The 12,608-nt window shown below is 40.0% G+C and overlaps 1 protein-coding gene across 8 annotated transcripts in view; it reads left to right on the top strand.

Moving 5' to 3' along the window:
* Positions 1 to 12,608, top strand: part of cep112 (centrosomal protein 112) — a 137,449-nt gene that overhangs the window by 113,651 nt on the left and 11,190 nt on the right. For 5 of the 8 annotated variants that reach the window (XM_028042060.1, XM_028042062.1, XM_028042063.1 and 2 more), the window contains 3 exons: positions 4,757 to 4,858; positions 8,200 to 8,264; positions 9,178 to 9,454. In XM_028042060.1, the coding sequence (XP_027897861.1) occupies positions 4,757 to 4,858; positions 8,200 to 8,264; positions 9,178 to 9,181 (171 nt within the window). In that variant the 3' untranslated portion in view covers positions 9,182 to 9,454. Of the gene's footprint in view, positions 1 to 4,756; positions 4,859 to 8,199; positions 8,265 to 9,177; positions 9,455 to 12,608 lie in introns of those variants that run through there. The other 3 variants (XR_003598669.1, XR_003598668.1, XR_003598670.1) reach the window with 1 other exon arrangement.

Below are 12,608 nucleotides of genomic sequence, written 5' to 3' on the forward strand. Positions count from 1 at the left end.
TACCTTTATTTCCTTCCTTGTGTCCTTTCTTTCTTTTGTCCTACCTTAATATTTCCTTGTTTCCTTATTTCTACCCTTGTTCCTCCTTGTCCACTTTCCATATTTAAGCCTGCTGCCTGTATGAGTACCAGACATAATTCGAAAGTGGATTTTTGTATTTAATACTTTAAGATGAATGTAAACCACTGGGAACTCTGGGAAGTTGAGTCTGGAAAAGTCAGGAATTTTTGCCTTCATAATGAGTAGGATCCCTGTCTTACTGTAGCTTCAATAAACTCCACAGAGATTTCTGGTTCATTCAAAGCAGTTTCCCCCCCTTCATCTCGTAACAAAGCGTTTTTGATTCCAAATCGCTCTTTCATGAACTCACTGACTTCCAACTCTGGATGTGGAGGTGCAAACTTTGCGAACATTGGCATTTTTGATGTATCCTCTTGTTCCTGACAAGGGTTTTGTCACCTGGGAACAATAGATGATATAAAAAAAAATCCCCCCCCCCCCCCCCCTCTACACCTTACACACACACACACTATTTGTTTCATGCACACACACCAGCTTCATTAGCATTCATCAAGCCTCTTCAGCGATGTGACAAACTTCATTTGAATGTTGAAAGTGTTTAGGGCTTGTTCCTTTCTGCTGGCAGCTGTCAGAAGCCATGCCATGTGACGGCGCTAAACATGAGAGAAAGTCAAAACCACAATCTGAGGACTATATATAGATGAAATGTTGTCATTTTAAGATGACTGGGAGGGGGAAATGACTGCCGCTCCTCGCAGTATTCAAATCGGCACCTCATCAGGAACAAACAGCACCCCATTTTTAAAAAGGGATCTGAACAGATCAAACCTGATGTGTCTTTAGAAATTCAAAGTCGTCTTTCATTACAAGCTGAAATAGTGGCACACTTTTTTTTGTTGTTTGCAGTGTCTCCCTCCCTTGTCCTTTTCTCCTTTCTTTCCTTTCTGCTCACATCTGGAGTCTGTCAGTGACCAAGTCCTAGTGACGGGTTTGATCAGCAGCGTTGTTCAAAGACATCTCACTTTTTCTCCAATTGGTGAGAAGCCTTTCCCCCCCCCCTCAGATGTCATCACATGTCTCTTTCTGCCTGTCGGGAAAACAAACATGCCTTTGCTGTAAAAAAAAAAAAAAGAAGAAGAAGTTGAAAGGGAGAGGGGAGAAAAAAACTGTGTGTTTTCATGAAAGAAGAGGAAAGATGCAGAGGGAGGACCCTTGGAACAGAATCCAAAGCTGGAGGAACAATGTCTTTAAGAAAACAAGTCTGTCGTCTTTTGGGGAGTCGGATGCTTCTGTTTTGCATTTCTAACTCCACCGAGAGAAACGGCGAAGTCTCTGTGTGTGTTAGCTACAGTCAGGTTTAAACAACAGAGATATTGTTATGATAAAGACTGCTGCTTCCATCCACACACTCTGAGATAGATGGACTTTGTCAATAACCAAACATGTGAGAGGTCTTGGCAAACCTTTAATGTGTTTTATTGAGATTTTATGTGATTGACTAACAGAAAGAAGTAAAAGGATGCTCAATTTTCCTTGTTTTATTTCTATTTATTTATTTTTTAATCTTAATGTGGTGTGCATTTATACTCAACTCTGTTCACTTTGATTCCCCTAAATAAAAACTAAAAACATTTAATTTCAATAGAGCTGTCTGCCTCAGGATTTTAGCAGTAATAAACAACAAACAGCATCGTGAATATTGATCAATTTGTCAAATTGTAACCTGCCTAGTATGACCCAACTACACACCTACGAAGACCTGGGCACTCACCTAAGCTGACTGTGAACAAGGACTTTAATCAGAGAAGTAACCAACAGAACCATAGTAACTCTGAAGGAGGCAAAAGTGACAAGAAAAAAAACAAGCCATGCAGGGGTAGTATAGAGGAAGACCTAAATTCCTCTCTTCACCTATGTAGAAAACTCTAGGTTACCTAACACTGTACTTTGTAGTGAAACATGTGAAACATGGAAGTGTAACCATCATGCTGTAGGGATATTTCTTCTGCAGGAACAGGCAAGCTAGTCAGAGCTGATGGAAAAATGAAGGCAACAAGAACAGGAAGAAAAGCTGTTGGAGGTTCAGCTTCTAGCAGGACAACAGCCCTAAATATACAGCCTGAGCTTTAATGGAATGGTTTAGACCAAAGCATATTGATGTTGGAGTTACTTTTTTTTATTTTTTTTATAAAACTATGCATCCTTTAGAAATCCTTTATGTGCTAGTAAAATACATTAAACACAGTTGTCGTAAAGTGAGAAAAGGAGAGAAAACAAGGTGTCCGAATATATTTGCAAGGTAATACAAGGTTACCAGTTTCCCCTGCAGCTCTGTTGACGTTTTTCAGAATATGCTCCTGTAGGCTCTCCCCTTCCAACGTATGTATGGGACAGACGATGGAGACAGCGTTGCCACAAGAGAGCTTATAATTTAGCTCGAGCGGACCTCTCATTGCCGCGGCGGCGGCACCACCATACACGAATCAAGAATGCAAAACTAAGGAGCTTGGCTTTTGAAGAATCTGAGACTTGTATTCCGAGCGGTTGGTAAGGGATGTGTTTATTCAACCATTGTTTATTGCTTCAGTCTGAAGCAGCGAAGTGTGTTTTGTCTTGGCCTCCCGTTCTGTTATGACTACAGAAGCTGCTATAGATAGAGATAGACGTCTTCAGGACATTGAAATTAAAGCTTCTACAACCTGTTCTGTTTTTGTGGGGCTTTTTGCAACCTGTTTAAAAAGGTCACTTCTTAAACTGTCCTCAACCCCATTCTCACACAACAGGGGGAAAATAACATATTTTTCTAAACTGATGGATTCCTAACCCACTGTAATTGCTCCAACACTTTCAAATGAATAGGTTTGGAAGGAGGCTGGAGAAATTGGCGAAGTTGTGCCAGACTAATCTGCTGCACACTGTGCCGAGACAAAGTGAGCTGCCGCATGTAGGGATCATTTATGCTGAGGGTTGCTTTGAAGTGCTTCCCCAATCCTTTTCATTGTGCCCAGGAAGATTAATTAGCCAACGCCAGAACAATCAGTTAAATCCACAACAGGAAGATTATTTTAGGGGAGCAGATCTTTTTTTCTTTTTCTTCCTCTTCGTCTTTAAACCCTCCCCCATCACTTCGTTCACGCTCTCTTCACTTGAAAGAGCAGATTGGACTTTGGCTGGACTCTGACTCTGCCACACACAGACTCTCCCCCTGGTTACACCTTGAAATATGCGGATGAAAACTGTTGCGTCCCCACTCCCGTTGACGCTTTGAGCTCTGCTAAAGCGCTCATCGAGCTCTGAATTAATTGATTCAGCGGCTCTTCTGAATGCCATAAACTCTTTTTACAGTACCGTAAAAAGCTCAGTTTGTGCTCGCATGTCTGCAGCGCGTATACGAGCGCTTCCATTCATGTGTGTTTGCGGGTAAAAAGTGGGGGTTGCACTAACCAAACCCTTTTCAACTTCTATAATCAGACTCTGGTTTAGCAGAGTGTAATTTAGCCCCAGACAGACTTCCTCCCGTCCTCCCCAGTGGAGATATCTCACTGGCTATTGAGCTGCTGCTGTGTTTAATGCGATCCATCCTCTTCCAAACCCCCGTCAGTGCTTTGTGTCGGATACAGCTGTAGTGGCCAACAACCAGTAAGGGGGTGTCGTGCAGAGCCAAGTCATGCCAACAACGCCCCTGGACCCCCTGTGGAGATGTGAAGGAGCTGTGAAAAGCGAGGGAACTCTGAGGCATGAATAAAGAGGGGATACCCTCACACAGTGTGCGTGTGCGTGTGTGTATGTGTGTGTGTGTGTGTGTGTGTCAGCTGCTACTTGGCTTACAGTGCCTCAGAGTCAAAGACATGCAGAAACACTTACTCAGCAGGTACATTCTCAGATTAATGATGTACAGATGCATCTCCGTAAAGTAGAATATCGTCAAAATGTTTTGTGCTTCAGGGATTCGGTTCAAAAACGGAGACTTTTATAGATATGACACGCAATGATAAATGTATAATCTGTTTATTTCTGCAAATTTTAAGGATTATGTTTTGCAGCAAAGACAAACGTAATCGTTTTTGAAAAATGTTTATATTCCTTAAGACTGATTAATTTGTTTTTTGTTTTAAAAGCAGAAATGCTATGACATGCCAGTATTATGTTCCGCACAATCACAAAGGAGATTACTGACCTTGTAGTTGTCCTGCAAACAGTCCACGAAAATGTTTTTCCTACAGAACACAAAGTAGGCTTTTACCAGCATACTAATGGAAGGTTAAGTGGAAGGAAAAACTGAAATTCAAAACAGAGAATTAAGAGGATTACAAAGCAAATCCATTCAAACCCCCAATCAAGAATTGTGTGTACACTGCACAGCATACTGACATATCTTTCAGTAGGCTGACATGTTGAATTGAAAACCATTTTTATTTATTTTTATATATTATTATGATGTCTCCATGAGCTGTAAACCATAATCATATAATTTTACCAAAATTAATGCTTAAAAAAAGCATCCATTTTTTTAATGAATTGACTGATGTGTCACACATTGACACATCAGTCAATGTGTGATAAATCTATAAAATCTGAGCTTCACTTTAGGAACTGAATTGCTGAGATGACTGAACTTTTCAGGGATATTCTAAGTTACTGAGATGCCCTTGTTCGGCTGCATCTGTCGATCACCCTGTGATCGTGTTGGTCTTGGATTTGAAGGCGTTTGATCTAACAGGATCTGTCTTCCCAGGTGACAATGGTGCATCAACAGTATGAGGAGAAGATCAAAGGTCTGATGCCGGCGGATCTCAGGAAGGAGCTGGAGGACACCATCACCTCCCTGAAAGCTCAGGTGAGAACTTTTGGTGAAAATAAATAGAAGTTAAAATACAGGAATGATTTTTTTTTTATTATTATTATTATTTTAATGGGCATTCTGCTTTTTTAATGTCTGCTTTCACACATTGCATCACTTTCTCTAGCAACAGCACTTTGGTGGAGATCAGTTGCTTTAAGTTTAAAAGTTTTTATTCATTTATTCTACTTTTTTTATTTTAGAAGTTTAGCCCCTCAATATCTTGAAGCCTTTGTTTCTCTAGTTTTTATTCCCTAAATATTTTCACTGGGTGACAGGTCCATGTTTTTTTCTATTTCTGCTTGATTACAGAATCATTATATGTGCACAGCGTGCCCTAATTTATAGCTTGTTGTTTTTCCCATATTTTTAAAGATGTTCTTTAATGGTGTTTAAAAGAAAACTTTACCTATCAGTACATCCTGTTATTTGTGTTAGCAGTATGTTCTTTCTTTGCTGGAAACTGGATTTGTCTGCAAAATAATTTGTCTGTCTAATAAATTCATACATTATAAATTTATGAAACGTAAAGTACTGTGCTGAAGTTTTAAGCTCTGCAACTTTTATTTTCTTGTTTGCCAGTGCACTACAGTTTCTTGTAGTTATTTAAGATAGTCTTGATCTCCAGGCTTTCTGGAAGCCCTTTCGGTTATTTTTCTCTCATCATATTGTTTGGTTAGTGTGGGCTTTAATAAATCAGGATTGTAGATATGTGAGGATTAAGGAATATGTGTCTGGCCCCTAAAAGTTCACTTATAACAGTTTAGCAGAATCATTTTAAGAAAAAAGGGGGGCGAAAATCCAGCACGAACTTGGCAGGAAATATCTCTAATCAAATATTTGGCCACTTGTGTGGACTCCCCCGCCCTCTTGATGACAACGGCTTAGATAGATAGATAGCATTTATTGTCATTGAACAGAATTCAACAAAATTTCCATTGCAGCTCCCGTGCAAAAGGTCAAATATATACAGTATAAATAAGAAAACACACAATAATAATAATAACAATATATACAACTAAATTAACTAAAGGCACTCAACCACACCAAAGAAGTAGCAGCAGGTCCAATTATGGCAAAGTACAGATAATGTGACAGTGCAAAGTGCAGAACAATATGGCTGTGTGGGGGTGGGGGATATGTATGTGTGACTGCGAGGTTATGATATGTGTGGGAGGGGGGGGCGGCAGGGAGTAATGGCTCTGACGGCTGTGGGGAAGAAACTGTTTCTCAGTCTATTTGTTGTAGTCCGTATATTCCTGTACCGCTTGCCTGATGGCAGCGGCACAAACAGTCTGTGGCCCGGGTGGCTGGAATCCATCGCTATGGATCCAGCTCTCTTCTTGACCCGGTGCTTCTATATGTTGCTTCTATAACAATATGAGTTAGATTAAACTAAAGAAGTGAGAACAAAATGAGTTTTGTTAAATGTTTTCTAGTCGCTAAAGATTCAGTTTAATGTCGTCCTTCTGTCAAGTTTAAAACTCCAGAGTTGAAGCGCTGAGTGGCTCCGTTCGCTGAGCAGGCGCATCATGTCCTCCTCTCTCCTCTGTCCTGTCAAACTACTGTTCAATAAAGTCAAATATGAGACATGCAATGCCTAAAGAAATCTGTCTAAAATTTGTCTTACAGACAAAAATCTGTAAAAAAAATAAAGTCAGATTAACTCAAGCTCACCATCTCTTGTCTCCCTGCTGTTTATTTCATCACCAGTCAGTGGGTAGTAAAGTAGGTAAATGTGTCGTATAAAGCTGCAATTGTCTGCTGAATACTTTAACACAAGCTCCAGCTCAGTTCTTAAACACTGCTGGTGTTTTAATGTCATCAGGTAGAGTTATGAAATCCCTCTATAAACTCTGCAGCACCGCTTGTACAGATCAGAGATCAGCTAGAAAGGACTGTGAAGTGTTCATTCACACTACATTTTAAAAATAAAAAATGGTAAAAAGCGTTTACAAAGTTCGCAGTGATGCTGACATAAACAATTTAACTTTTGTTTTCAAACCGCATCATAATCATCTATGAATAGAGAATCAAACATTTACTCCATGATGTGTTTAGAGTGTGACGTAAGTTTTTCTGTAGGTTGACTGAAAAAATATGGATTTGAACCACAATTAATTAAAATGTAGGTGTAATATAAATGTATCTGATGATAGTTTAATTTATTTCATGTTATTGTGATCATTAATCAAAACAATTCAACAAAACATTAGACCAGCATGAGGAATTAAGCTATGGCAATGGTTATTGGTCCAAAATGGAGGAATGTTGGGACCAAATAGTTAACACTTTGTATGTAATGGAGAGATAAACTGGGAATAAAACTACCTGAATATTTTTTTTTTATCACATAGAGGGATTTGGAGATAACCCAAGTATTTGCACAGAGCTATAAATGAAGTGAAATCTCGCCCTTTTCTATAGTTATTTTTTTTAGAGCACTGAGCTAGTTTAACCTGCGGACCCCTTCTCGGTGTTTACACTGTAAATAATTTTGTTAATAAGAGCTTTCAGGGTAAAAAGGGCTCATGTTCAACCCTCCCTTGTTTAAATACATCTCCCTGGATCTCATTTCAGCACACAGACCACAGCACTGTGATCAGAAATGTTTATAAAATGTAATCCGTGACCAGAGCGGCCTCTCGTCTCATTGACAGCGTTTCGGGTTCTTACACATTAACATGGATTGTTTTTGAATAGAGGGAGAAAAAAAAAACAGGTACGGAGAGGTTTTTTTTTTTTGTGCCTCATGAGGATTGAAACCACATTTTGGTAGAGTTTTGCATATATTTTAAATGAAACGCTAGAATTGGAGCTGAGGTCTCCCCCACAGAAAGGAATGCACCCTCGGCTCCAGTACGCTAGTCCCAGAACAATACGGATTCTTCTGGAGCTGTGATTATTCTGCCAGGCGCTGGATGCCAAGTAAATGTAGATGGGGGTTTATTTTCACTCCAGCCAAAAGCAGCACTTCATAAATAAACTTACAATTTGTAGCCAAACAAAAGAGCTGCACTGCCTCCACTCACAGCGTCCAAACTCTGGCCCATAATGTGCCCTGTTGTCCCAGTGTGCCTTAACCCTGCTGCCCTGATCTCCTGACCCCTCGGCCCCGGCTGTCTTGACCCTTGGACTTAACAAGCAGCCTTTTCTTTCACTCTCCTCTGTTGCGCTACCCAACACCAGCCAAAAGCACAACCTAGCTCACACCAACCGGTCTCCTGCTTCCTCCTTTCTGTTTACACCCACAGTTATTTCCAGCACCATTTCGCTGCACCATGTTTTACATCGTGTGTGTGTGTGTGTGTGTGTGTGTGTGTGTGTGTGTGCTGTAGGTCGGCTTTCTCCAGAAGACGGCCACTTTGCTGCAGGAAGACCTGGATGCCTGCCGCAACAGGAGGTATAGAGTGCTTGTTTACAGCTTTGTGTATAGATTTGTAAAGTATCTTAGATTATTCTGTGTTTCACTCTTTTCTATAAGAAGGACTTTGTTTCCTGATGATGCATCTAAGAGGTAAGAAGGTCTAATATGAGGATACACACCATCTTGCCAAAGTCGCCTTGCTAGCTGGATCTTGCTGAACACACGCTGTACTTCACCACAGCATCATAAGAGGAGATGATACCAGTATGTTCATAAAAGAAGAAAACAGAAAAAAAATTCAATTGTATTAACACTAGCCAAAAAAATGCATCTGATATCCTAAAGGTTTCGTTAATTACTTTTCCAAATAGGGAACATAAGAATTGTTTTTGGCACCACCTTTTAAACCTGAGTACTTTTCTTTTATGGCGGCACACAGGTCACACGGATTTTAACAAATGAAATCATCCCCACAGCATGATGCTGCTTCGCTCATAATGAGAGAGATATCCACTGTTGGTTTTGTGCCACTCATTGTGACTGGCATTGAAAACTTCCATGTTGGTCTCATCTGACCCGAACAGTCTTTGGCCATTTGTAAAACACCAGGCTTCATTTCCCTCCCCACTTCATAATTATGTGCTCCTCTGTCGCAAAAGAAATAAAACAAATCAATCGCACTGAAGTTTGTGGTTGTAACATGATAAAAGGCAAAAACATTTCAAGTTGTTCAAATCCTTTTGCAAGTCATTGTGTTCTTTCGGTTCGTTTGGGTGTGTGCTGTCAAAGTAAGAAGAAGAAAACGTGTTACTTTGCTAATTCTGAGGCATTTGTTTCCATTTTGATCTTCTTCAGCAGTAATGCTTCTTTTATATTTTATAAATTCATCATCATCATTCATCATCTTCTTCAGCAGTAATGCTTCTTTTATATTCTCTTTTTTTCACAGGTAACAGCATGAAGCTCAGACACTCCAGGACATGAAGGACGATGCCGGCCAACAGAAGTGAGCATTGTAGTTCCCTCTCATCCTTCACTCCACCGGACCGGTCATTCTGAAGTTTGTTTACCTCATTTTAGTTTAACATTGATTAAATGTAGCATTTTGATGTCCTCATCCAGCTAAAGTGTTCATTTCTGTGTCTTTTTATCAGTTGCCTGACTTTCTCATGAAAATGTTCATATTTTTATAAATTCATCATTTGTAATAAAAGACTTTGTCTCTCCTTGTTTTGTTTTATTTTGACTGTCTTTGCCCCATTCCTTGGTGGTTTTTTTCGTCGTCTTTAATCAGTCCCTCCATCCGAGTAAGTTTTGCTGTTCTCATTGACCACAGTGTGTACTTTAACCAAGATTAGGCTAGAGCAAGAGTCCTTGAATTCCCATCGCCCCCCTCCGTCATTATTTGACACCGTGTCTCTGGCCAAACCCTGGTTTGGAGAGCGGAGAGCAGCCAGGGGTTTGTGGTCGGTTCGGATAACGTGCGCTGTAAGTAGATTGTTTGGACCTCAGGTTAAGGCTGCAGCCACAGGCCTTGATGTTTCTGTTTCAGCCAACGCTTTGTGTTTTATCCGCCATCCCACTCAGAGATTCACACGTTAAATCTCTCAGCCTCCTCCAGAAGCGCCAGGAATTTATAGGTTTTTAATAACAGGCGCATATGATGGAGCATTATAATAATCTCCTATCAGGTTGTGGATAATGTCGACAAGGAATGCAGGGGCTTGAATACTGATCATTTTCGAAGCATCCCAATATTTATTTTCCCTCCCTTGAATAAAATTTAAAGATGTTATTACATCCCTGGATCAGTTTTGATTTCAGAGGCCTCCACACTTATTTGCATTGGAATTGCTTTCTTTTCACGCCCACACTTTACGTGTTCCCATTGTCCGTGACCTGCTCTGCCGTCTCCAAAGCAAACATGTTTCCCCTCTCCGTATTTATTTGATGTGCTGATTTCTGCTGCCCATGCAGAGAGAAGAAGAATAGAAGAAAAGCACAGAAAGAGAGACGAAGAGAGAGAGAGAGAAGTCTGTCAGACCAACATCTGAGAAGCTGGAGTTTAGTCATTCAGGGCAAAGGCTTTGTAGACTCTGTTGTTTCTGCAGAAGGTGCAGAGGAGTCATTACTATTGCAGCGTTACATCCAAGCTGCATGCTCATTTATATACATCTAATGGCATGCATGCAATGTTTTCTTATATGTACCGCCTTTTGTCCGTGCTGTGCTGCGAGTAAAAGCCTCAATCACACCTGGTTGTTTTAACAAGTTGCAAAACCAGAGAGGTTCTGCTGTGGACTTTGTCTGAAGAAGGGAGGAATGGGATGCATCATTAACTCTTCTTCCCTTTGTCCAGATTTTGATCAGAGACACAAAAATATGGGGGCTGTCCTTTTGCACAGGTACAGTGTCGTGCAGCGTTATTCATTCCACTTGAACTTTTTCTCATTTTGCTGTGCTGCAGCCACAGTCATCAGTGTTGGTCTCTAATCGCTTTGCACTGAAGCTACTAGCGTGGTTTCCTGCCAGATTGCCAAGACATTGTAAATTCCATCAACTCTGTCCAGTTTCCTTATCTCTGCTAAATAAAAGCATGCCCACAGCATAATGCTGCCCACACTGTGTTCAATTATATCTCCAGTGGTAGCCTCCCCACCCCCACCAGAGATGTGCATCATGACCAAAATAGCTTAATTTTGGGTTCAATTGACATGAACACATTCTTTCACCTGTGCTGCTCTGTGTCACTTTATAAGTCTAAAATGTTTGTAGCTTTAACATGACAAAATGTAGAAAAGTTTTCTTTTTCTTTTTTTACTAAACCATGCAGTGTGTCCCAAAGATTTTTGAAAGGAGGCAGATAGAGTTTGATCATCATGGTTTTTTCTTAAGTTAAAATTTACCAAAATAATCTGAATTGACCCACAAATAAACAAAAAAGGCCCTAGTTCTTGATAAAACGTTGCCTTTGATGCCGAAAAATAAATATGATCTTCAGTATCAACGGCAGCAGATTTGTCCTCTGGGCTCTATGCACCAGAACGTTTGGAAAAGGTTATTCCTTAATGGTAGTAACACCATAAGGTCAAGAGAGTTAAATCAGAAATATTATAAGGGTTTAAATGTCAAAGATCACTGAGTTTAAGTAAAGATGTGGTCTGAGAAATCAAATATTTGAAAAGACTTCCCATTTTTAATCAAAACTAGTGTGGCTCAGTAGTAAAGAGCGCCTTGTGCTAACTGCCTGTCTACTGCGCCATCAGCAGACGAGACGAACACTTTGTTACAAACTTTCAGATCCATGAAAGGTTTACAGCTGCTGGTACCGGAGATCTAAAACTGTTTTCTTTGGCTTATTAGGCAGACTCCTGCTTTGCTCATTGACACCCAAACAGGATTCAGTCATAACCTCTCCTTTAATCTGTGACATAGTTTCACTCTAATTGATTGTCTACTGCCAAAATTACCAACATAATTGTGCTTGTGTAAATACAAGCCTTGAATGTCATTTCCACGGAGCCGCCACGGCCCCATTAAGGATCAAAGCCTTCGCTTCCTCTCTGTTATCTCCACATCAGACAGCGGACTGTTGTCCAAAGGCCGTCAGCGAGGTCCAAAGGTCTACACTCATCTACTGTTCTCTCACTTTTCATGGTGCCAAAATTTAACGGCGCCTGTCGAAACTTTTTCACATGGTGTTACATTACAGCTACAACCGTAATGTACTGTATTGGTATTTTATGTGATGGATCAAAAAACAAAAGGTACATGTGGTACATCTCTGCCGGCTGCCACATCTGGGAGACAGAAATTTTGCCCAATCTTCTTTCAAGCTCAGCTAGATTAGATGGATGGCATCTATGAAGATTCAGGTTGATCTGTATCTGCAGAGAACTCAAACCATGGACTCAAGAAAGAGTAGCACTACTTTAACATGTCCAAGAGACCGTTCAAGAAATAAGAAGTGAACAGTTTTTGGTAAAAAATGATACGCAAGTACTAATTAACTCATCTTAAGATCTGATTTATTATTTGAAAATGATGTGATCTGATATACAAAAATATAGATTTATGTGAATTTAAAGACCAAAATAATGTAATAATATGTAAGTAACAAACACAGACTGAAGAAACATTCTTCCAAATAATTTTTATGAAACCCATTCTTAAGTAAGGTATAAATGCATCATCTTCTTGGTCTCCTAACGGCACAAAATGTCTAGCAGATAGAAAATAACATTAAAAGAGCAAAGCTGTTTCATGAACAAGAGGGCTCACTTTGACATAAACTGTAGGCAAGAGTTTGTGTCTCATGTAGTTTTTGTTTAAAATAAGCTTGTTCTTCGTTCAGTGTAGCTACTCGTGACATTTTACTCA

This window comes from Xiphophorus couchianus, chromosome 16, assembly GCF_001444195.1.
Source record: "Xiphophorus couchianus chromosome 16, X_couchianus-1.0, whole genome shotgun sequence".
NCBI lineage: Eukaryota > Metazoa > Chordata > Actinopteri > Cyprinodontiformes > Poeciliidae > Xiphophorus > Xiphophorus couchianus.